Genomic DNA, 22,703 nt, shown 5'->3' on the forward strand with positions numbered 1-22,703 from the left:
AGCTATCGTTACCGAAAAGTGTACAAGACATGATACATGCAATGCATTTCTATGTAATGCCATCCATGAACCCAGTGCCAGAACCGCTGTTAACTGAAGTGAGAATAAACACCTCTTGTGCTGGAAAAGCACACCTCTTGTGCTGGAAAATAATATACTTTTTCTGCTATGTAAATGTAAAAATAAGCATAAAAAGATATCATAGAGCTGGAGGAATATTACCCTAACGTGTTAAACTTGATTGTATTTGTGAGAAAAATTACTAAACCACAATGTCATATTTACGGTATTAAGAAAGAATTTTGTAACTCTGTAAGCAGGTAAACCTTTCAATCTCGATGAGATTTTGCTTGTTTAAAGGTGATTTACCTACATTTCAAGCAGAGTGCTGTAGTTCAATTTTGACCATACTGATTGTGCTAAGCAATTTTTTAAATAATATTATATCTTTTCAGAGAGCAAGCTAGATAATCAGACAAACATTTCTACATATTGAATCTGTAACCCTTCTAATCCTATATGCTGAGAAAGTGGTCAGACAGAATTGAATTTCCTCTGAAGCATTGAGGTGTTGCCATCAAATCCAAATTGCCAAGTTTTTTTTTAAACATCAGCATGACCCCAGGAGTCTATAATGTCACATTAGTGACATGGTTTTTGTTCCATCCTTTGCACATCAGCCAGGCTGCTGTTTTTTTTGTTTGTTTTATTTGTTCTTGAAATATCATATTTTTTGTACACAGTTAAATAGTTTAACATATTTTATGTGGTGTTTTCTGGTCTTTCTTTGATGTGTCATCTATAAACAAAGTTAATTAAGTTCTGTAATTAAGCTTTGTGTTCAATGCAGATGAAGTCCCAACTCCCTCACTGCATTTGCAGTGGCAATGCTGGATGGTAGCAGCTTAAGGGGACTGTCTCCAGGGGCACTGTCCCTGTAACTACTGATTGTAAATCCCTCTGGATCAGGGCGTCCGACTACTCTCAGATTTTAAAATTATTGTTAAGGGTAGAAATCTGTGATATCTCTTGAGATTAGTAAAATGAATTGTCACATATAAGTTCATATGTTAATTACATATCAATGATCGGACCACTGATCTTTGTCTCTGGGGTGCTGATGGCCACAAGAATATATTTTTCAAACGTAATACTTTCAAATAAAATATATATTTACACTAAAAAGAATTTGAGACGTTTCCTGCTCATGGTGCACTTGTATACAATTGTATACATAGCATAAAATCATACATTTTTGAAGGTCTTTTGTTTGATTTATAACATAACACAATATAAATATTATTCATAAGCTTCATCACCCAGTCCTACCTATTTCCACAACATCTTGCCAGAATGAAAACAGACTCAGTTGTTCATGGTATTTTCATGGCTACCAGATATAATCAAGACAACAGCAGTCACATGATCAACTGTGTATTTTGTCAGTTCTTGCGGGTGTAATGGCTTGTGTGTAAATAACCAGTGGCGTCTCTGCTCAGTAGTTTATTGAACCCTGCAGCAGCATGGTGAAATTAGTATTTGGTGCCTGCTGCACTTTCAGACATTCAACCTGCTGATTATTATTTTTAATTTCATTTCCACAGGGATTCAGGAGCAATGAAGGGACAACGACAATAAGACAGGCAAGAACAACAACAAGCAAATTGAGTGCCAGAGCTACCTTCCCTATTTCCAGTTTCACTATATAGCTATTCATATTTTACCTGGACAGAAAGAAACATTCTGTAATTTCTGCCATGAGTAGAGATGGGTATTCTTTTCAAATATATTTAAAAATTATAATTATATATTTTTTTCTTGTTTGTGTTATGCCTACACTCAAAAAAATGATGATCTATTTGAAACTAAATAGACCAAATAGAAAGGTCATATTTGCCTGCCTTAGTTTCAAATAGCATAATTCAAATGTGTGGAAATAGGTATCATAATTGAATTAAGTTAACCCAACAAATCATTTTTTGAGTGCAAGCGGTCCTGGGTGCTGAGCCCATAGGTCACCCACAGGTGATGCTTGTTAGGGATGGGGGATTATGGTCTTTATATGTTTGCATTTCCCACACCTCCAGCATTAATGCTGCCCCCCGTGATGGTTTTTGATATGGGAAACACGGGCAGTTGCCGAGGGCTGCATCATGGTGGGGGCAGCATTATGGGCATTGACTTTTTTTTTTGCATGAGCAAATACCCTGACATCATGCTAGTGCTATTTTGGGATTACATGGGCATTAAATTGGATTTCCATGAACACCAGCAGAAAAATGTAAGATGGACAAGAAAGGTCAAAGCCCCATATGTGCTTATGTGGTTAAATTCTGTATGGTTCTGTAAGATGGGATGCCCAAATCCATGACATTTTGTGCTTTTGTCTTGCGTAGAGGCTCATCACCTCTGTGTTCTCCATATCTTTGTTCCCCGAGCAAGAGGTGTGAAAGGCCAGCCATTTGTTTGGGGTCCCCCGCCTGTGTCTTTGTCGGGCTGCAACACCCCCCAAGCAGGAGAGGGCAAGGGCTGGCAAATGGCTTGAGGGTAGTACAGTGATTATCAGAGGAGTTCAGCAAGGAGACAGCTCTGGGAAAAAAGCTGTTCCTAAGCCTGCTGGTTCTTGTCCGTGGTAGCCTAAAACGTCTGCTTGAAGGCAGGAGAGAAAACAGTCCGTGGGGCGGGTGGGAGGAGTCCTTAAGAATACTGCTAGCTCGACACAGACAGTGCTTCCTCTGGATGTCCTCAATGGATGGAAGTGGAGTCCCTGTGATGCGCTGGGCAGTTTTCACCACCCGCAGCATCGCCTTAAGCTCAGTAACAGTGCAGCTTCCATACCACACTGTGAGACAGCTGGTTAGGATGCTCTCTATTGTAGAGCGGTAGAAGTTCACCAGGATGGTAGTGGATAACTGGTTCTTCTTTAATGTTCTCAAGAAGAAAAGGCGCAAGTGAGCCTTCTTGACCAGGCTGGAGGTGTTAATGATCAAGGACAGGTCCTCTGAGATGTGGGTCCCCAGGAACTTGAAGGATGAAACAGGCTCCACAGCCATCCCATTGATGTGGATGGGATCATGCGAGTCTCTTCTCTCCCTCCTGAAGTCCACAATGAGCTCCTTGGTCTTGGTGGTGTTTAGGAGCAGATTATTGTCTGTGCACCAAGTGGCCAGATGCTGGACCTCCTTCCTGTAGGCATCGTTGTTGTCGATGAGACCTTTCTGTATCATCTGTATCTGTATCATCTGTTATCTGTAACATTGTTACCTTTTTTACAAGAGCAAAGAGGAGGCAGGCTGGCAAGAGGATGATTCTGAGTGGTTCAAGCAGTCATGTCAAAAACTCGGCACCATCCTCCAAGCCGCTCAGGTGACACAAAAAGAGGCAGACAGAGAGCCGGAGGTATCCAGTATAGACAAGGAGACAGCTCAAGAAAGAAAAGAGAAAGGTGGGGACCGGAAGCCAAGATGTGCAGTCCTTGTTCTGATTGACCTGTCGCTGGGCAAACCTGCTGCTCCACTCCCAGCCACAGTCGTGTGGCCCCCCACCTGAGTACTCCTCAGCAGGTCCGTAGTGCATGTCCACGTCTGACCACATCGATCCCGGCTGTGCTCTGGCTTCATCTGGCTCTCCAGTTCCAACAAGGTGAACCATTGTGCCCTGAATACTAGACATGTTTACAGATGTTTTTGCTCGTTCTGCTCTGCTCACAAATTCTGTCTTTCTTTTGTTTTTTTGTGTGCTCTCTATTGTTTTTGCACTGGAAAAGTGTTGTGCTCTGTTAACTTACACGGGACAGGCTATAGAAACAAACTTGATGCCATGAGAGTACATCGAAGATGGCAAGTGTAGGGATCTGGACACTTTGGGATCATTCTGGGCCTCCCCCATTGTGTTTTTTTTTGTATTTCCTAATATCCTGTATGTTTGGGCACAGAGTCATGGCGAAACTGTATGTATAATTCCTGAATTCTGCAAATGTCATACCGAACACCCGCCACTAGGGCGGCACCAAAGGAACAGTAGGACGAGTGCTCTACACGGCCGCTGAATTAGAGCAGAGGCAGCCGGAGTAGCGTGCATGCCGAGTTCGCGCTGTTCATTTGAGTTTCGTGTGTGATTGCAGGTAAGCGAATCAGTCGCAGAGACACGTGTAGAGGAAAAAGGACAACCGATGAGCGTAGTGAAAGGCATGTTCCCATGTATTATGAATGGATGGAACCTGTACTTAGAAAATGAAAGTAAAGTGTTTTAATTATTGTATATAATGTGTTTTGTACAGGAGCGATTTGAGATTGAATCAGTATTAGACAGAAGGCCATGTATGTTAGTGTACCAAATATGTCTGTAAAAGTATGTTTTGTGAACAAGTTTGTGTAAGAGTGCTCTACACGGCCGCTGAATTAGAGCAGAGGCAGCCGGAGTAGCGTGCATGCCGAGTTCGCGCTGTTCATTTGAGTTTCGTGTGTGATAGCAGTTGTGCAATAAAGGAGTGAACGAACACAACCCTCTCCCACACTGGTTATTAATTTAGCCAAGTGTGCTACACAAGGAATGCGAGGCATGCTAGGCTAAAAGCTCCAGCTAGCCAATCACTGCTACCCAACCTCTTCATGGCAAACATGTTGTTCCTGGAATACAAGCTGGACTAAATACAAGCCAGGATCACAACACAGCAGGAAATAAGAGACTCTTCTTTTCACTATGACCTGGCTCTCAGACAAAATCAACTACAGGCTCATTCTGTACACCAAGGAGACCGGACAGCAGCCTCCGATAAGGCTATCATGGGAGGTGTGTGTGAATTTATTAACAACTCGTGGGCTGGAGATGTACAGACTGTCTACAAGTTTGTCAGATGGCTGAATTACCATCCCTACTATCTACAGACAGAAACTGAAACAATCAAACCCTGTCACCAAACAACACTGGACCCCAGAGAATGAGAGCAAACAAGTTTTATACCCGCTTTGAGAACTCCCATACTGTCCAGTCCTCCCAGACCTCTAAGACCTTCCCCCTACCAGTGGTTTCAACAGACCAAGTACAGAAAGGATTGAGGAGGGTCAACCCCTGCAAGGCAGAAGGACCAGACAACATTCCTGGATGGACCCATAAAAAGCATGTGCCAACAAACTCCATCTTCAACCTCTCACTCAGCCAGAGCACCGTTCCCACAGGCTTCAAGACCACAATCATTGTCCCTCTCCCTAAGAAAAGCCTAGCTACCTGCCTGAATGACTACACACCAGCAGCACTCACTCCAATCTTTGGAAAGTATTTTGAGGAGTGGTGCTGGCCTACATCCAGAGCAAGCCTACATCCCAGACACTCTGAACCCTACTGACCCAACAGGTCCACGTCAAATTCCATTTCTAATGCCCTTCAATGTTCCCTCTCCCACTTGGAAAACAAAGACTCCTACATCAGGGTTCTCTTTGTTGATTACAGCTCCGCCTTCAACATGGTTATCCCACACAAACTGACCTCACTCACTGTGCTTCAAACCATCTGTGATTGGCTCCTGGACTTTTTAACTGGCAGGTCTCAGTCTGTCAGGATCGGTATCACCACACATACTGTGATCAGTGGTTGACCTGGTCACATGGTGTGAAGACAACAACCTCACCCCTCAACACTGTTAAGACAAAGGAGATTATAGTGGACAAAAGGAACAAGAAGAGGCCTCATTAGCTGCTGTTTATGATGGTGAGCAACTTTAAGTACCTGGGGGTCCACATCAGTGAGAACCTCAGATGCTCTCTGAACACCACACCGTCAAAAAAGCTTAAAAGTGGCTGTCCTTCCTGAGGAAAGTAAGGAAAGATTGGTATATCTGCCAAGATCCTCAGCAGCTTCTACAGCTGCATTGTGGAGAACACACTCACCAGATTCATCACCTCGTGGTACAGCCACAGTAATGTTATGAACCACAACCGCCTGCAGAGAGTGTAAACAAATGTGGAGTAGATTATCCAGACTCCACTGCCCTCTCTGCAGAGCATCTACCACAGCAGAGTCCAGAGGACAACTGCCTCTATCCTCAAAGACTCCACACAGCCCCAACACTCCTGCCCTCAGGACGAAGGTTCAGAGGTATGCAATGTAGAACCTCCCGACTAGGGGTGTTACGTCCTTTAGGCCGTAGAATGGCTTGGGGTGCTCTGTTTTGTGCGTGTTCTCTTTTAGGCTGTCTGCTGGGGGAGGAGATTTGTATTACGGTTCCACCCACCAATTCCCTCGTCAAGTGGCAGCCAATCAACGCACAGGACAGAGAACTGCATAAGGACCATTCCAGCCACCATTCAAGGCTCATTGTTGTGGAGCGTTTTGGAGTTGGAGTTTTTGGATTGTGTTAGAGTTGGATAAGCCTTTGTTGTGTGTTAGTGATTAGTGTGGTTAGTTGTGGCTTTGTGTAGTTGTTAGTCTCTCCTTTCATGGTGTGTTGTCCTCCTGTGAATTGTTGTGTAGTTGTATATAGCACTTTAGGTTTGGTTGGTTGTTCACTACTCACTGTAAATAAAAGCACAATATTTCACTTGGGTTTGGTATCTGTGTCTTCCCACTGCACACATTCCCCTCATTTGTTGTCATGTTTCCTGACCCCTAGACAGGGACGTGACAGGGGTGGTAGTAGCCTAGTGGGTAACACACTCGCCTATGAACCAGAAGATCCAGGTTCAAATCCCATTTACTACCATTGTGTCCCTGAGGAAGACACTTAATCCTAAATGTCTCCAGGGGGGGACTACTGATTGTAAGTTGCTCTGGATAAGTGCTGTAAATGTAAATGTAAATGACTAAACAACTCCTCCTTCCCTTCTGCCATCAGACTCCATAACAGCTGACCTACCTCAGGTGTAATTTTGCACATTAAGCTTGTTTTGCCCTAAGATCCCTTGCAAATCCCCTCCATCTAGCCCTCCAAATCCATACTGTAATTTCCTGCTCCTTGCACATTTCTTTCACTTTGCAAATGCACAGTTAATATTAATTCACATTGTTGGATAAAATCATCACGATGTTGATTAATTATGTTGATTAATCCTCTTATGATTTTGATTCATACTGTATTGTTCTTATGCTCAATGTTTGCCCCAGCAAAAATATACACTTTGTATTATGATGTAATGTGAGGAATATTTTGTGCCTTTGCGTCAGGAGAAGAGAGATGGCACCAGAAAAGCACATTCCATTACCTTGTTTTAACAGGACACAGTAAAACAAAAGCAGAGACATGAGTATCAAAGCCTTTTGCTGGTTTGCTGGAAGGGGCTCCTGAATGCATTTGTGTGCACAATAAACTGTTCTCTATTGTTACGTTTGCGTCTCACCGTTGTTTATCCATACCAAACCATATCTGACAACATATGCACAAACACTCAAGACCTCACTAACTGTTTTGTTTTTAATTACATTACATTCTTAACTCAGCATTTGTATGTGGACCGCAAAGAAAGAATTGAATTGCACAGAGAAATGTAATTTCTTCTGTACATATGACATTAAACTGGAATCCAGCCTTGCCTCACCTTGTGACTTTTGTTGGGCACCTTGTGGGGGACTCTGTGAAGCCTACTCAAACTAATAAAAGCATAATATTGTGTGAATTGACGTTCTAAAAAAAAAAGTCAACACGCTGTTTAAATGTTGTATACTGCAATGTTGGTGCTATTGTAGTCAATTAGCTTTAATTTAAAGCTAACACCTTCTGATGGACAATTGGATGAATGCAAAAAGGAGTTATAAATGTCATATTGGCACAAATATTTTGAGCACTCTACAGACAGACAGACCCTCTCAAACATCCACATAGATGCCCCTATGATGACACTATTTCTCAATTTAAGTAAATTAAGTAAAATATGCTGTAAGTAAAATATAGTTGCTCTTCAGACCATATTACTGTCTGTTTTAACCTGGCACAGTTAATTGGAATAAATGCCATCAATGCATGCTTTCTTTTTTTTTTTTTTTTTGTCTTATGATGGATTTGCCTCATTCAGAATTTTTATTCATTGTGTTTCAATTCCAGGAACAGTTCCCAATGAGTTTGTAATTAAAGATCATTGAGACCCTATAAAGTATGACAATTCAGAGAGAGATGTTCTTTGAACCCCAATGCTATTGCTTTTCAGTTTATAACCATTCCTCTTTTATCCACAACCTTCTACCTCAACAAAGATATTTTTAATTCAAGATACCAGCAGAACCAACAATGACAAAACAAATTAAGTCCTGCTGCAGAGTGAAGCTGGTCTAAGTTATTTAAATTCATTCCCATGGCTACCCTCGTAGTGAGTCACCAGTCCTTCTGCCTGTGTCCTCTAGGAAAGGAGACACCACAGGAAGATACATTTCCTGTTATCTCCCTCTACTGTTTCTCCAGTGGGACCTGGTATATGCATCTGTTCCATCTCATCAGAGACATCAGCTACAGTTATGCCACAAATATCACACATACAAACGTACACAGCGGAAGACCCCAGAAATGAATCCATCACCAGGACACTTTTTTGATATGAACACTTTGCTAGATGCGTAGATTGTCTTTTGTTTGCCCGATGATTGTACAAAGATACAGTTAAAGTGCTGATATGTTTTCAGACCAAAACAGAATCCATTCTTGTAAACAACAATAGTGCTATGAGAACACAGATTGTAAATATTTGAGTGAATTTTATACAGATTAGATTCACAACTTTGTTCATGTAGTAAGCACTCTTAAACATTTCAGACTATGCCCTGCTGATATTCTTTCCCTGTGGGATGAGGATCACAGTCTTTGATTTCTCCAGCTCCTTTAATACCATCCAGACAATTCTGACCTGTCCACTACAGACCATAACCATAGCTGGAAGGTAAAGAGAAGGAATGCAAAAGATCAGGAAGAACAATGCAGAAACCAAGTGGAGGAACATTGGGAAAGTCTTTAGATCCCTTCTATTTTCTTGAGTGACTCTGATCCTTCTCTGCTAGAACAATTCTAACAATCTGTGGTAGGAGGCCATTCTATGATGTAGCATGATAAGGTACACAAACAACTGTAATAAACTCATAAATAAGGCAATGTCAGCATTATGATTTAATGCACTGTCTATATGTATCCAATATGGCATGTTCATTATACATTTTGTACTACCAGTTGCATTTTAACATGAAGTATTGTTTTGGATGCATTGCACAACTTGCAGAGGTATTTTGCTGAAGTTAGCAGCAAGCAGCATCTTGCCTCGTCTCATCACTTTGTAAGTGATAGCAAGTTACTGTAGTGTCAAGTCTGAGCTGAGCTGAGTCCTGTCTGGGGGCAATACTGGCCTGAGGGCAGGTTCTAATCTTTTGTTCAAATATGTTGCAAGTCCTAAGGTACCATCCTGACAACATGTATTCAGTGAATGGATCCATGATGCAACAATGGCTATAGCTCTCCCTTATGTTTGGTGACCTCACCTCTACTCCAACAACCAATTTATCTTCTTTGTGTCTGAATTTTGGTAGCATTGGTTTAACGACCAGTGTTTGAGAAAGTCATTACCATTGCAGTTAACCGAATAACTGATGAAATGTCATGATGGCTGAATAGGCAGGAAAAAGGACAAATTCACATGGCTCACAAAAACAGGGGATTTACTTTGAACAATGCACATACAGACAAAATGATAAAACACAATGACCTGACAAGGACTAGACACAATGAGGCTATATATCTATACACTTAACTTCAGATGCACATAATCACATAATCTGTTCTATTCTCTAGTTTATTGATTAGAAATTAGTCATAGATTTGCCTGGTGGACAAATATTCATGCCACTTGAGGGGAAGAACGAGTTATTAAAATGTACCTTATTTATTTTAGGTAGGGGTAACTGAAACCTAGTACAATTCCCCCTACGTAACAGGCATCGCCTGTGGGTGATTAGGACAGTACACACGTGAATGGGGAGCACCCTGCTAGCTAGGGCCATCTAGGCATCACACAAATCCACACATTGCACTCTTGAACGAATGAGTAAAATGAAGCCATTTTCTGTGTTTTCAAAATGAATCACTTGGTTACTGGAGGAAAAAAGAAAAGTTCTTACCATCCAATTTACAAACCAAACATATTGTCACATTCTGTAATATGTAGTAGACTGTTTTAGTCTACATGCCATAGATTTTTGATGCCTGTACACTTTTAATAATTATTCTCCCCACTGTATTTACATATACCTGAACACACATCTGACAGACATAAGCTCGGGGTTGGATTGCAAATTCCCCACCTTTTCCATGCACACACATCACATAGTTCACACTTCACAGAGCCATGCCATTATGGACAGAGACTGAAGAGTGAGGAAACAGAAATCTGTAGTCTTATCAGTAGACCTGACAACACCTCTGCATGTCAAGAGCAGAAGAGAAAGAGAGAGTGGGAGAGTAAATATGAGAGACATACTTAAGAAAGAAAGTGAGAGAATACATTATTTCAGGTGAAAACAATGCTTGCTACATGACAAATGTTCATTCCTCAGCCCTCTGACAGGTATTGTATATTCCCACATGAATATCTTAATCGGTCTGTTATGGAAAATGAATTTAAACAAGATTGCAAGTCCATATTACCAAGTTTAAGTACTTGGATTGAACAGAAGTTAGTTGTCCACTCACAATAATTTACATCATCATAACATTAGTTCAATGCCTTCAGTTCCCACTGGTGCCATATTGTAAGAGAAGTGGTAATGAAAATAGGTCATCAGGGGCTAGATTATCTAGTCACCGTTGCCATTTCACTCCCATTCCCACACAACAACATAATGATAAAATATTGCTAAATAAATTGCTTTCAGGAATGAGGTCTATGAGTCTCAGAGGGTCGACTGGAGTCTGTTCTTAATGCAGGGTAAAATGTAACCTGGCACATGTCCTCTCTGCCTGATTGCTTTGGGACACTGTGGGTGCTGGCGGGTTTAGGAGCAGGTCAGATTGGACAGAAACGCAAAAAGAAGCAGAAAGGGTATTGACCATAGTCAGTCTTGCTAATCTGTCTCAGTCAGTCAACCACTGGTTTTTGCATCCCTCTCTGGTTTCCAGTAGCAGAGACATCATGCATTGTCAAAAGAATGTAATTCAAAAATGAATTATGTTATTATATTAAATGAAAATGCTCAGACTTTTACTTAATATGGATTCAGATAAGTTGATTTATTTGATGCCAATATAGGTGAATGAAAAGAAATTCCAAAGTGCTATGAAATCTCAAGTCTGACACTTGGATTGCATTATATGACAGCTCAGTATGCCATAATTGCTGAGTAGTCTGAAATTAACACTATATCTAAATCTGTTCTATAATGAGCACTATATCTGTTCCTGTGCATGAATGAGTTAAAAAAAGCAAAAAGCTTGCATGATGCACCTGCCATACCTACCACAGTAGTAGCCTAGTGGGTAACACACTTGCCTATGAACCAGGAGACCCAGGTTCAAATCCCACTTACTACAATTGTGTCCCTGAGCAAGACACTTAACCCTAAGTTGCTCCAGGGGGGGACTGTCCCTGTAACTACTGATTGTAAGTCGCTCTGGATAAGGGTGTCTGATAAATGCCATAAATGTAAATGTAATACCTCTTCACATTCACATTTTGTTAAAAGCTTCATTAATCTCCATCTGCATGTCATCAAATGTTAAATCCTCATTAAACATGATATTCAAATCAAATTACGTGGTGAACGGACAACAATTTAGATGAAGCATCCAGAAAACTACATGGAATTACCTCTGCTTCCAGTACTTTGACATTTTCACACAACAGGCTCTCATCAGATTGGATGACTGCCATGTTCACATCCGTTATGCTAACCTGTTAAGCTAGGAGTTTCAGTCTCAGAAAAGGTGCAACGTTGACAAGTGTTAGATGTCACAACCACGTTAATAAAGAAGACACTCAGTGTAAAACATTTCCATTCACTCCTCTGTTTCTGTCTCCCTCTGACAGACGTGCATGCATGCTGCACCTCCCCCCAACACCACTGCCCCAACAGACATCCTCATGCTTACCGTCTGCAAGCTTTAAGTCTCATTGTTGTATATTTAAAAATCTCTGTTCGTGCGCTAGTGTTGCCAGTCCAACAGCATTAAAGGGAACCTCCTTCAGCCAAGAGTCGATACAGCAGCTTTAGTCTGCACTAAACACTACAGCACTGCATGAAGCCGGGGATGTGAGCAAGAGCGAGAGAGAGAGAAGAAAGGAGTCGGGAGAGAAAGGGAGGGGAAAGGAGGAAGGGATGGAAAGGGAATTCAGTTTAAAAAGAAAAATGTGTATGAAAGTTCCTCACCTTGTGTTCTGCATCTCGCCATCAGAGGCCTGGATTGAGGAAGAAAATAAATGATCAGAGTTGATCTGTTTTTTTCTTTTCAAAAGCTAAGAATGCAAATCTTTATCTGTACTATAAGAGAAAGAGAGGACAGGCAAGACAAATGAATGAGAATGGTTAAGGAGGCAGGAGGAGTACCTTATGTGGCCTTGGTACTCAGAAAGGGGGTGAAATTACATCATTAACAGGTACATACATCTTGGACATGGCATTTCCAAAGTTAGTGTTTTTTGTAGTTAAATAACCCAGAAACCATAACCTTTGTATGTAAAATAAATGCCACTTCTATGGATAAATAGCTATTTTGCTGGACACATTAAAAAAAATTCACAGATGGAAACATCTGGTCAACTTTGTAGTATCATGACGAAAAAAGATGGCATTAAAACTGTAAATCTTTGCAGCCTTCTGGATCAGCAGTCCTATAGCATATGTCTGATGAGTCAGTGCTGGGTTTTGTATGCATGGCGGTGAATGAGTGTGACAGGCAATGATTCACTATCATTCCTACGCTAATCTCTCAGCTGTCTGACAGAAATTCTGTTAGGGGGTCCAGTTTCCCCAACAAAGTTTAAAATGTTTTTGTTACCACATAATATCCTGTGATGTGATTTCCAGTTTGATTAAGGGACCTGTCACTGATCTGTAAACACTGATAATATTTCAGTAAAATTTTTCATGCTGGGATCTAGATTTTAATATGTTGGAATCTCATGCTACGTCTGTGGTACCCAAAAATATTTGAGTTGCTGCCCAACGTGTTTTGACACAGATGTACAAGTTGGTGGAAGATTTCCTGCCTGAACACTGCAGGAAGTGCACAGATAATTAATGTGCAATCAGGCAGGAAAACAATTAGCATCACCAAGGGGTTTTCAGATTAATAAATCTATTCATAGTGGCCCTGGTCCAACTAATGGCTGCTACATGGACCTATGGACACAATGGGGTTATTTTGTTGAGTTCTGTCTGTGGACAAGCCCCATTTCATTCATCATGTGCACCTATGTTTCATTCTCTTCTACCTTTATACTATCTTCTTCTCTTCACTCTATTTGTGGAAAGCCTGCACTAATGCCATTACATTCTGCCTATTGCCTGGCAGTTGGATTTGTTGGGTCCACATCCAAGGTCTTGTGAATAAATTCCTTTTTATTTTCACTCACAACTGTGCCTCTCCCTCTTCAGTGTAGCTTGACAATACAAAATATTATATTTTTATTTGAAGTTTTGTTTTGATGACAGTAGAGTAATGCATGCAAACTTTGTGTTGAAATTGTGTGGCATGAACATCAAATTTAAATACGATTTACGTACTTTACACATGGCCTTCCTTGATCAATACATCAATCCGGATTAATTGATTGCTACACCCCTAACAGAAGCCTCCAACAGTCAGTGCATTCATTCAACAGGTCTCTGTTGAATGAATGACATACTGTATGCCATCTATGCATATATGTCCCAATGGACCCACAAAAGGAATGGTATTACAGCACATTTTCATTCACTGTCATGCAATAAAGATAATAAGGCTGAAAAACAGGATTATTTGCTATAAATATATCTAGTGATTTTAATAACCATTAATCTAGTGAAAAACCTGCAAAAGCACCCAGCAGCTCACCATCTCTCCTAAAGAAGAACACATACACACAGTGCACACATTGTTGCACATACAGGCATCCATCAATTTAATTGAACACATTTTCTTTGCTGCTCACTGGCTCAGTGTATGGTGCAAACAAAATCTGTTACAATTTTATTAACATTGAGGGATTTATTGAGGGAGTGTCAGACTCATTCAATGACAGAGCATGCACCACTGGTGACAGAGTGACATTAACACTTCTTTGAAAAGCTGTTGTGGTTCACATTTCCAAAGCGAGAGCCAGGACTATTTGAATTATTAATATAGGGTATGTTCACTGAGCAGGCACTGAGGTCGAGTGGTCATCAAAAACAGGACTCTCTACATCCATTGGGGCCATGCATTTTTAAAGCTATCTGTAATATCATGCCACACCAGCAGGTGAGGGAATGATAGATTCTTGACATTTGTGGAGAAAACATGTTTTAATAAAGCAAAATAAAATCACAAATGAACTTGGCTCATTGGCCGGAAACTATACACAATATATATAGAGCTTGTGCTGACACTGTGGTCAAAGTTTAATTTTGTTGAACTTTGAACTTTGTGTTGAACTCTGTGAAACTCAGATGAAGGAGAAGTTGATTACAGTGCTGTTTAACTGAAACAGAGGTGAGAAGGGCGGAGGACCCCTGACCAACCAGGTCTTATTGGTCCCCTAATACTATATCTGAAGTCTCTTTCCGAAATTCAGCCTTGGTGCAGAATTACAGTCACTTTTAGGCAGGCCAACAATGAGATTTGCCCAGGCTGCATTGTTTCTGCGTCTGTAGCTTTAAATGCCAATTAGGGGAAAGAGGCCTATAGATGTGTGCGGTCATTTACGGAAATTACGGCATTACACAGTGTTTAGTACTGATGCAAGGTTAGTACACTGAAAGGTTACAAAATTTTAATTGGTTAAGAGTTAAGAATATTCACTCAAACTTTACAAGAGTAATCAAATGTAATTAGTTAAATTACTTTCATATAGAAAATCAAATAGTAAGTAAAAGTAATCTCCAAACACTCATAATATATATTTACCTATAAATGTAAACATACATGTGTTCAAACAATACAGCAAATTATAGCACTTACATCAGTGTGAGGTAACTCACCATGTTGCCACTTGTTTTTGGCAGAGATGCTGTCTTGTAGTTTTTAGAGTTGTCAGATCGATTTAAGATTGGACTGAGACACTTTGGCCCTTCCAAGAATCCCCTTGATTTTTCTGTAGTAGCCATAATGGACCTCTTCTCTCTCTCCAACTCTCTTGGATGCTTAGTCCCTCGGGCTACACTTAACTCCAGCTCATCCTCTTTTCGGACACTGTCAATGTCTGTTTCTAGATAAGACATTCCTGCAGCAGGCTCTACAAAGTTGTTTTCTTCACTGGTTCTCCGCTGTGCCTCACTGGAATCCAGGATCTTACAGCTGGGCAGGCACTTGGTCCATTGGTAAACAGGATGAGACATGTTGTATCGCTTTTTGTCCCAGAACATTGATGGGGTGTCTGTCACAATCTGGTTGAACCATGATGAATCTCTTTGTCGAACTGGACCAAAAGCTTGCAAACTTCCAGGGTCCAAGACCCTGCTTGTCACCTCATCTAGGAACTGTGAAAATTTGAGCTTGGCTTCAATCTTTTGGTCAAGCTCTCTATGTGTAGTTGAGCCTTGACTTGACGTCAAACTCTGCACAGCCTCCCCTTTCCCTGAAGCATTCTCTATTACCTCCTGGGTCTCAGGATGTACAGAGATAGGTTTGCAGGTATCCAAGCTTTGGTACCCAGCTTCTGAGTCACTGGCACCTGCTGCAGCTTCAGGCCTGCTGGAAGATCCGGCACGTGCCCTGAAAACCTCTTCACTATGTTGCTTGATGGTGCTCCGAAGAAGACAGGTGGCCCCAGAGCTCCAGCTGTTGGTGTCCCAGCTGTCATCCTCACTGGAACTACCACTTCGCAAGCTAGAGCTGGAGCTCCTTAAACTGGGACTAGAACTGTGGAGACTCTGGATTGATCCCTGGAGTCTTGGGGAGGACTTGCAGAGACTGGAGACCGAATCCTGTAGACCCTGTGCTGAGCCTTGTAGACTGGTGTTTGAGCCTTTTTTCAAACTGGTGACTGAGCCTTTCACACTTACGTTGGATCCTTTGAGACTGTGGCTAGAGCTATGTAGACTGGTATGGGAGCCCTGTAGAGTTGGCGAGGAACGACTTGAAGGGCATCTGGGCAAGTCTCCCTCCTGGTCTTTCTGTCGGACTGAGAACACCGGGCAAGAGGCAGTTGAAGAGCAGGATCCACGTTCTTGTCGGCTGTAGACAGTTTTTGGCCTTGATTGCCTTTGGAGGTTTTTCACAGCACCGTTGGTTGTCACCCCCCTGCCAGTCTTTATTGTTCCGTTATGCATTTTCAGCTTGAGAGCTACAGCACCACAAGCAGGGTGCACTGGCAACTGAACCATGGTGAGCTAGATGGCACAGATTTCCAACCCAGTCTCCAACCCCCGGACTGTCATCCGGCATGATCTGTCAGCAGAGCCACACTTCGTCATTTAGACTGACACACTTTCCACCCCATCTGCAATGTCCTCCTAGGTCAGCCAGCAAACAACAGCCAATTAATCAAATTGCCAGTTTTGTTTAAGGATTGTAATACATGTAAATGTACAATATATCATGAACTGAAATCAAATAAAATAACAAAATACACCTAATTAATATGTCTATTGATAAGGCTTAACAACATATGCCAATCAGTTTTCCAGGTCAGTTGCTGTTTGGTCCATTGATCTGACATGGGCAGAATCAATGGTTGTGCCTGTGTCGTTTTTTTTTAATTCCACATACTAATATTAGCCAGGCTGCTGTTCAGTAGTGATCAGTTTCTATATTTTATCAATTGGGAGTTATGTTTAAAAAAATATGAGACATATAGTTAAGCTATATCTCCTTTGGTTCAGGTGTAAAGGGAAATTAAGTATGTAATTCAAGTCAAAAATGAGACTAACAAGAACAATGTCTAAACCTACTGGCACATTCTTCTTTCCACTTTAAAAAACATATGCCAATACAGTGATATATGTCTTTCTTTCTCAAACAGCATCTGTTTCATGCACTTTTATTTTTTATGGCACATTCCTGTTAACTAAGTTTTTTTATCACTGAAATGCCTCAGTTTGATTTTCCTTGTGAGAGATAATTCAAATATTTGGAAAATCAACCACAGCAAGATGACTAGAGGGAAAAAAATCAGATGGCTCAAAGTGTAAAACGCTGACCTAAGAAAGAGTTTGAGATTAAAATGTATGCACAAACAAACACACACACACACACACACACACACAGACACACACACACACACACACAAATAAACAGACCCTCAGCAGCCCCATTATCCCTTCCAAGACAAATTCTTATTGATCTATACTGTATACACTAAATCTAAATGAAATAATTGATAACAGAGGTCAATGTCCTTAAAAAAAGAAATTGCCCTGGAGGTTTTGGGGGAGGAGATGTGGATGCTGATGTGGGTTGATCTGGGAGGTCTGGATACACAACTGTGCCACATGCGGCCCTAAAACGTCAATAGATGTTGCAGCTGACTGAGCAAGCCTACAGCACACGTTCCACTCTAATATGCATCATTAAAATGTTTTAGTTTGCCACTTGAAGAAACTTGAAGAAAATTCAGTTAAACAACCATTCATTACATTACATTCATTCAACAGACACTTTGATGCAAATAACACTCAAGATCAAAGACAATGAAAGTAAGATAACCCTTGTTATTTAAATCCTTTTAATACCCTGCAAAACGGAAATAGCAAAAAATGACATTTCCATGTCCAAACTCCTATTTTTTCTTGAAAGCAGTGCATAGAAGGATTTATATGCAACCCTATATGCAACCTTACTCTGCTAAGTAAAGTAAAGTAAAGTAACCCCAGAAGGGTCAACACAAATGCAAATGCCACAACATGAATACGAAAGCCACTACACAAATGTGCTTTTCTTACTTCACTTACTCTTTTGGGCTGTAACATCAGTTGTGGCTTTTGCAATAAAAGACACACACACCAGAAGTTATGCCCCAAAAAACATTTGTGCTAGAAAACATTTATTAATGCCTGTCATATGCAAGAAAACATTTATTTATGAGCAATGTTATTGTCACAGCTGTCATTCCACCACCAGACCCCCTTGGACTAATCCGAAATGCAGATGATGCAGTTGAAATCCAAACACTGGCCACCACCAGCCAATGGACTAAGGCTGCACTTCCTGCAGGTTTTTTATCAGAGGCTCCACGAATCAATGAAAGACAAGCTGGTGAGCAAAGACTGGGGACCTTCTATCGATCATGGGCTGACAGTGAAACACCGTGAATGATGTTAGCACGCCCCCACCACCATGCCCATTGAAAGGACCACCCTCCTCCACCTCTTTTTTGCAATATGAACCCATGCAATTGGGAAGAGCCCATGGCCCACTCATGCCCCGGGAGCGCCAACAGAGAGAAGAACAGGGCCTTTGTTACTGTGGAGGGTGCAACCATTTCACCACCAACTGCACTAGCTGGCATACAGCACCACCAGCATCAGAAAACACCACCACTTGCTAGGGCCTCAGAGCTGCTTGGTGAGCTCTGACAACCCCCCTCACTCCGCCACTTGATGCTCTCTTCCAGCTTGAGCTGGAAAACAGCGCATTGATGGATTCCGGGGAAGGCCATGATTCACGTCAACCCACCATGGGCTGTCATAGGGCACAACAGCCTCTAGGGTTAGGCTACCCATAGCTGACCACCCACCAACCCAGTTTCCATTGGACCACCGGAACCATCCAGCAATGGGTAAAGAATTGTGTACACCACAAGACACCACCCACCTCACATCCCAGAGCTCATAACCCACACCACGGAGTCCGGATTCGCCACACCCCCAGACCCATACCATGCTCATTACCACAAACCACACCCACGCCAAGTCAACCCACGCCCATGACAGAAAAAAGCCATTCCTTTGAAACCCCTCCAAGAGGTACTACTCTGTTACCATGACCTAACGGATGTATTCAACAAGGACCAGGCAACAGGACTACCCCCTCATTGGCCGTACAACCTTGCTATTGATCTTCTCCATGGTACCGTGTTCGTTCAAGTATATCACTCTGGATTTAGACCTCATCATAGCATTGAGACAGTGCTGGTTAAAGTGGTGCTTGTCCTGCTTGATCTGAGTGCAGCGTTTGACACTATCGATCACGTTATTCTCCTTGCCAGGTTAGAGAATGTTGGGATGAAGGGAACAGCCCTTGAGTGGTTCAGATCATATCTGACCAACCGATATCAGTTTCTGGATATCAATGGTGTTTTGTCTTCGCATAGTAAAGTAGAGTTTGGTGTTCCACAAGGTTCTGTCCAAGGTCCGTTACTTTTTTTCCTTATACATGTTACCTTTAGGTGACGTCATCCGCAAACACACAAAGCTGTATCTGTCAGCAATGCCAGATCAAAGGTAGCAGCTGAACAAAATAGAGAATTGTCTGAAGGACATTAGACAGTGGATGCTCACCAACTTTCTCCTGTTAAACCCTGACAGGACAGAAGCTCTTGTACTTGGGTCTCAAGCAGCCAGACATAACCTGGCTGACTACATCATAACCCTGGATAGCCTTTCTATTTCACCAAGTATTGAAGTAAAGGATCTAAGTGTCGTCATTGATATAGGTCTCTCATTCAATTCGCACGTAGATAATGTCACTAGGATAGCATTCTTTCACCTTAGAAATATTGCGAAAATAAGAAATATCATTTCAATGCATGATGCAGAAAAGTTGGTCCATGCATTTATTACATCAAGGTTAGATTACTGCAATGCATTACTGTCTGGATGCTCTAGTAGGTGCATGAGTAAACTCCAGCTAGTACAGAATGCTGAGAGTTCTAACTAGAGCCAGAGTTCTAACTAGAACTAGGAAATTTGACCAAATCACCCCAGTCTTCCAATCTGGTTATCCATCAAATTTAGGATTGACAACAAAATCCTACTTTTGATCTATAAAGCTCTAAATGGTCTCGCCCCGCAATACCTGAGTGAACTTTTAGTTCTTTATGACCTGCCACGCCTCCTTCAATCAATGGGTGCGGGGTCCCTACTGGTACCAAAAATAAAGAAGGTCACAGCTGGGAGCAGAACCTTCTCCTATAGAGCTCCACGGTTGTGGAACCGCTTGCCTGTCAGTGTCCGGGACTCAGACACAGTTTCGGTGTTTAAATCCAATCTCAAAATTGTTTTCTCTGGCCTTTTGTTAAAGTCCTAGACACTTTGAAACAGTGTCAATTATTAAGTCCAGTTTATCACAGAGTCCCCCTGTTAGACACAGACAAAGTTAAATTCACCCTAGTTAGGCTGTCCTAGTTAGGGTACCGGGCCACTGTGGCACCAATATACTACAATCACCACATATTTCAGTATTGGTCGTACAGTGCCACCATCTGCTGCTGCCTCTGTTTGTTTTCTCCCAGACATGGAATCAAGCACCCAGACAACTGGCAGACTCCAGTGAAGAGATAAGCAGATAAATCCTGGATCCTGACAACTGCTAAATGAGGACATAGCATGAAATGAACCAGAGGGTCACCACAGCCACCACCACCGTTACATCTACAGCTTCAGGGATCTTCAAGTGGACCAGTAGCATCATTATGGACACATAATCTAGACCATGACACTGGACTACATTCTGGACTTCTCCAACCCTACAACTGTAGGACTTATTATTATATTGTACAAATCTCCAGCCCTGCACTGACACCATTTGCAGGCTCACTCTACCCTGGAAGGGGGTCCCTCTCTGTATCACTCCTTCCAATGGTTTCTTTTTTTTCTCTCTCCTAGAGTTTTTTTTTTTTTTTCTGTGGGGTTTTTCTTTGTGTGCAGAAGGGTCAAGTGTGGGGGGTGTCAACTGACCAAATGGAAATGCCCCACCCACACTGTCCCTTGTCCAATATCTCCCTGGACTTCTTCACAGGGCTTCCCCCATCCCACCAGCAGACACAGTCCTGGTGCTTGCCAACAGATTCACCAAGGTGGCCCACTTCATCACACAGAGGAACCCAGCAGACTTGTCCCTTCTATTATATTCTGTACATGTAAATGGTGACATTTTGGTATGTGTACTGTCCCCATCTCAAGTAAGAGCGGTTACAGCCATTTACCCGGTGTGGCGGAACTGAGGTGCTGTGAGCATAATAAAGAGAGTGTGATGGATACCCCAGCAGCGATGTGAGCTTGATCATCCTGTTGGATCTTCCTTCTCTGTAAGCTTCACCAGAGTTTCCTCCACAACACAGACCAAACACGTTACAAGTGGAGCCCAAAAACGTTTTCCTCTGATTTTTCTTTCTGCAAGTGAAACCTGAACACACTTTCCTTAGACTGTCTTTCTTTTTACATGGCAAGCTGTTTGTGAAGCGACGTCACAGAATGGTGCAAGCTAAGTAGATGCGCTGCTTTATATTACACGTTGCGTTAGCTTAGCATAGCAGCACGAGTTCAGAGAGAGACATTTTTTACACAACGCTGCACACTCGATTGTTTCACTAAATTTTGCAATTCTTGAACATTCAAATACTTTGCCAACTGGGAAGTACTTTGCTGACTGGTCATGATGAGCCCTCCTGCTCATCATTTGTCGGCACTCAACCACACCCAGTGCCACCGACCCAGAAGAAGATTGAGCACAGGTCAACGGTGAGTATAGAAGAGCCCCAAACATTCTAAGAATATGTGAACTCATTGTCCATTATTTTCACGTTGTTGTAAGCCATTTTTCCTGATTGACCAATACCTGAAACTGACTGTTCTACCTGTTCTCATTCCGCTCCCGATGACCTTGACCCCTGGTCCGTCCCACGATGTTTCCGATGCTTCTCCTGCTCCTGCTATTGATCGTTTCTGCCTGACACCTCTACAGCCAACGACCTTACATTTACATTTACATTGGTAGATTCTCACTAAAGGCATCAAAACTATGAATGAACACATGAGGAGTTATGTACTTAACAAACAAAGGTGAAATAACTGAAAACATGTTTTATATTCTAGTTTATTCAAAATTAATCAGAGCCACACTTTGCTCTGATTACAGCTTTGCACACTCTTGGCATTCTCTCGATGAACTTCAAGAGGTCTTCACCTGAAATGGTTTTAACTTCACAGGTATTCCTTATCAGGGTTAATTAATTGAATTTCTTGCTTTATCAATGGGGTTGGGACCATCAGTTGTGTTGTGCAGAGGTCAGGTTATTACACAGCCCTATTGGACAACTGTTAAAATTCATATTATAGGAAGAACTAATCAGCTTACTAAAGAACAATGAGTGGCCATCATTATTTTAAGAAATGAAGGTCAGTCAGTCTGGAAAATTGCAAAAACTTGTTTAGATAATTGTGTCCCCAAGTGGAGTTGCAAAAACCATCAAGCGCTACAACGAAACTGGCACATGCGGACCGACCCAGGAAAGGAAGACCAAGAGTAACCTCTGCTTCTGAAGACAAGTTCATCCAAGTCACCAGCCTCAGAAATCGCAAGTTATCAGCAGCTCAGATCAGAGACCAGATAAATGCCACACAGAGTTCTAGCAGCAGACTCATCTCTAGAACAACTATGCAAATCAAGCCTTCATGGTCTAATAGCT

General features: G+C 41.9%; 1 protein-coding gene across 1 annotated transcript in view; it reads right to left on the reverse strand.

The window, feature by feature from the left end:
• The window catches only part of begain (brain-enriched guanylate kinase-associated), a 66,564-nt gene that overhangs the window by 32,532 nt on the left and 11,329 nt on the right, over positions 1-22,703 (reverse strand). The window contains exons 2-3 of the mRNA XM_028973779.1: positions 15,118-16,590; positions 12,328-12,356 (exon numbers count right to left, since the gene is read on the reverse strand). Coding sequence (XP_028829612.1) covers positions 12,328-12,356; positions 15,118-16,461 — 1,373 coding nt within the window. The 5' untranslated portion in view covers positions 16,462-16,590. The remainder of the gene's footprint in view (positions 1-12,327; positions 12,357-15,117; positions 16,591-22,703) is intronic.

The sequence above is a fragment of the Denticeps clupeoides genome, chromosome 1, assembly GCF_900700375.1.
Source record: "Denticeps clupeoides chromosome 1, fDenClu1.1, whole genome shotgun sequence".
In the NCBI taxonomy this organism is placed as follows: Eukaryota; Metazoa; Chordata; class Actinopteri; order Clupeiformes; family Denticipitidae; genus Denticeps; species Denticeps clupeoides.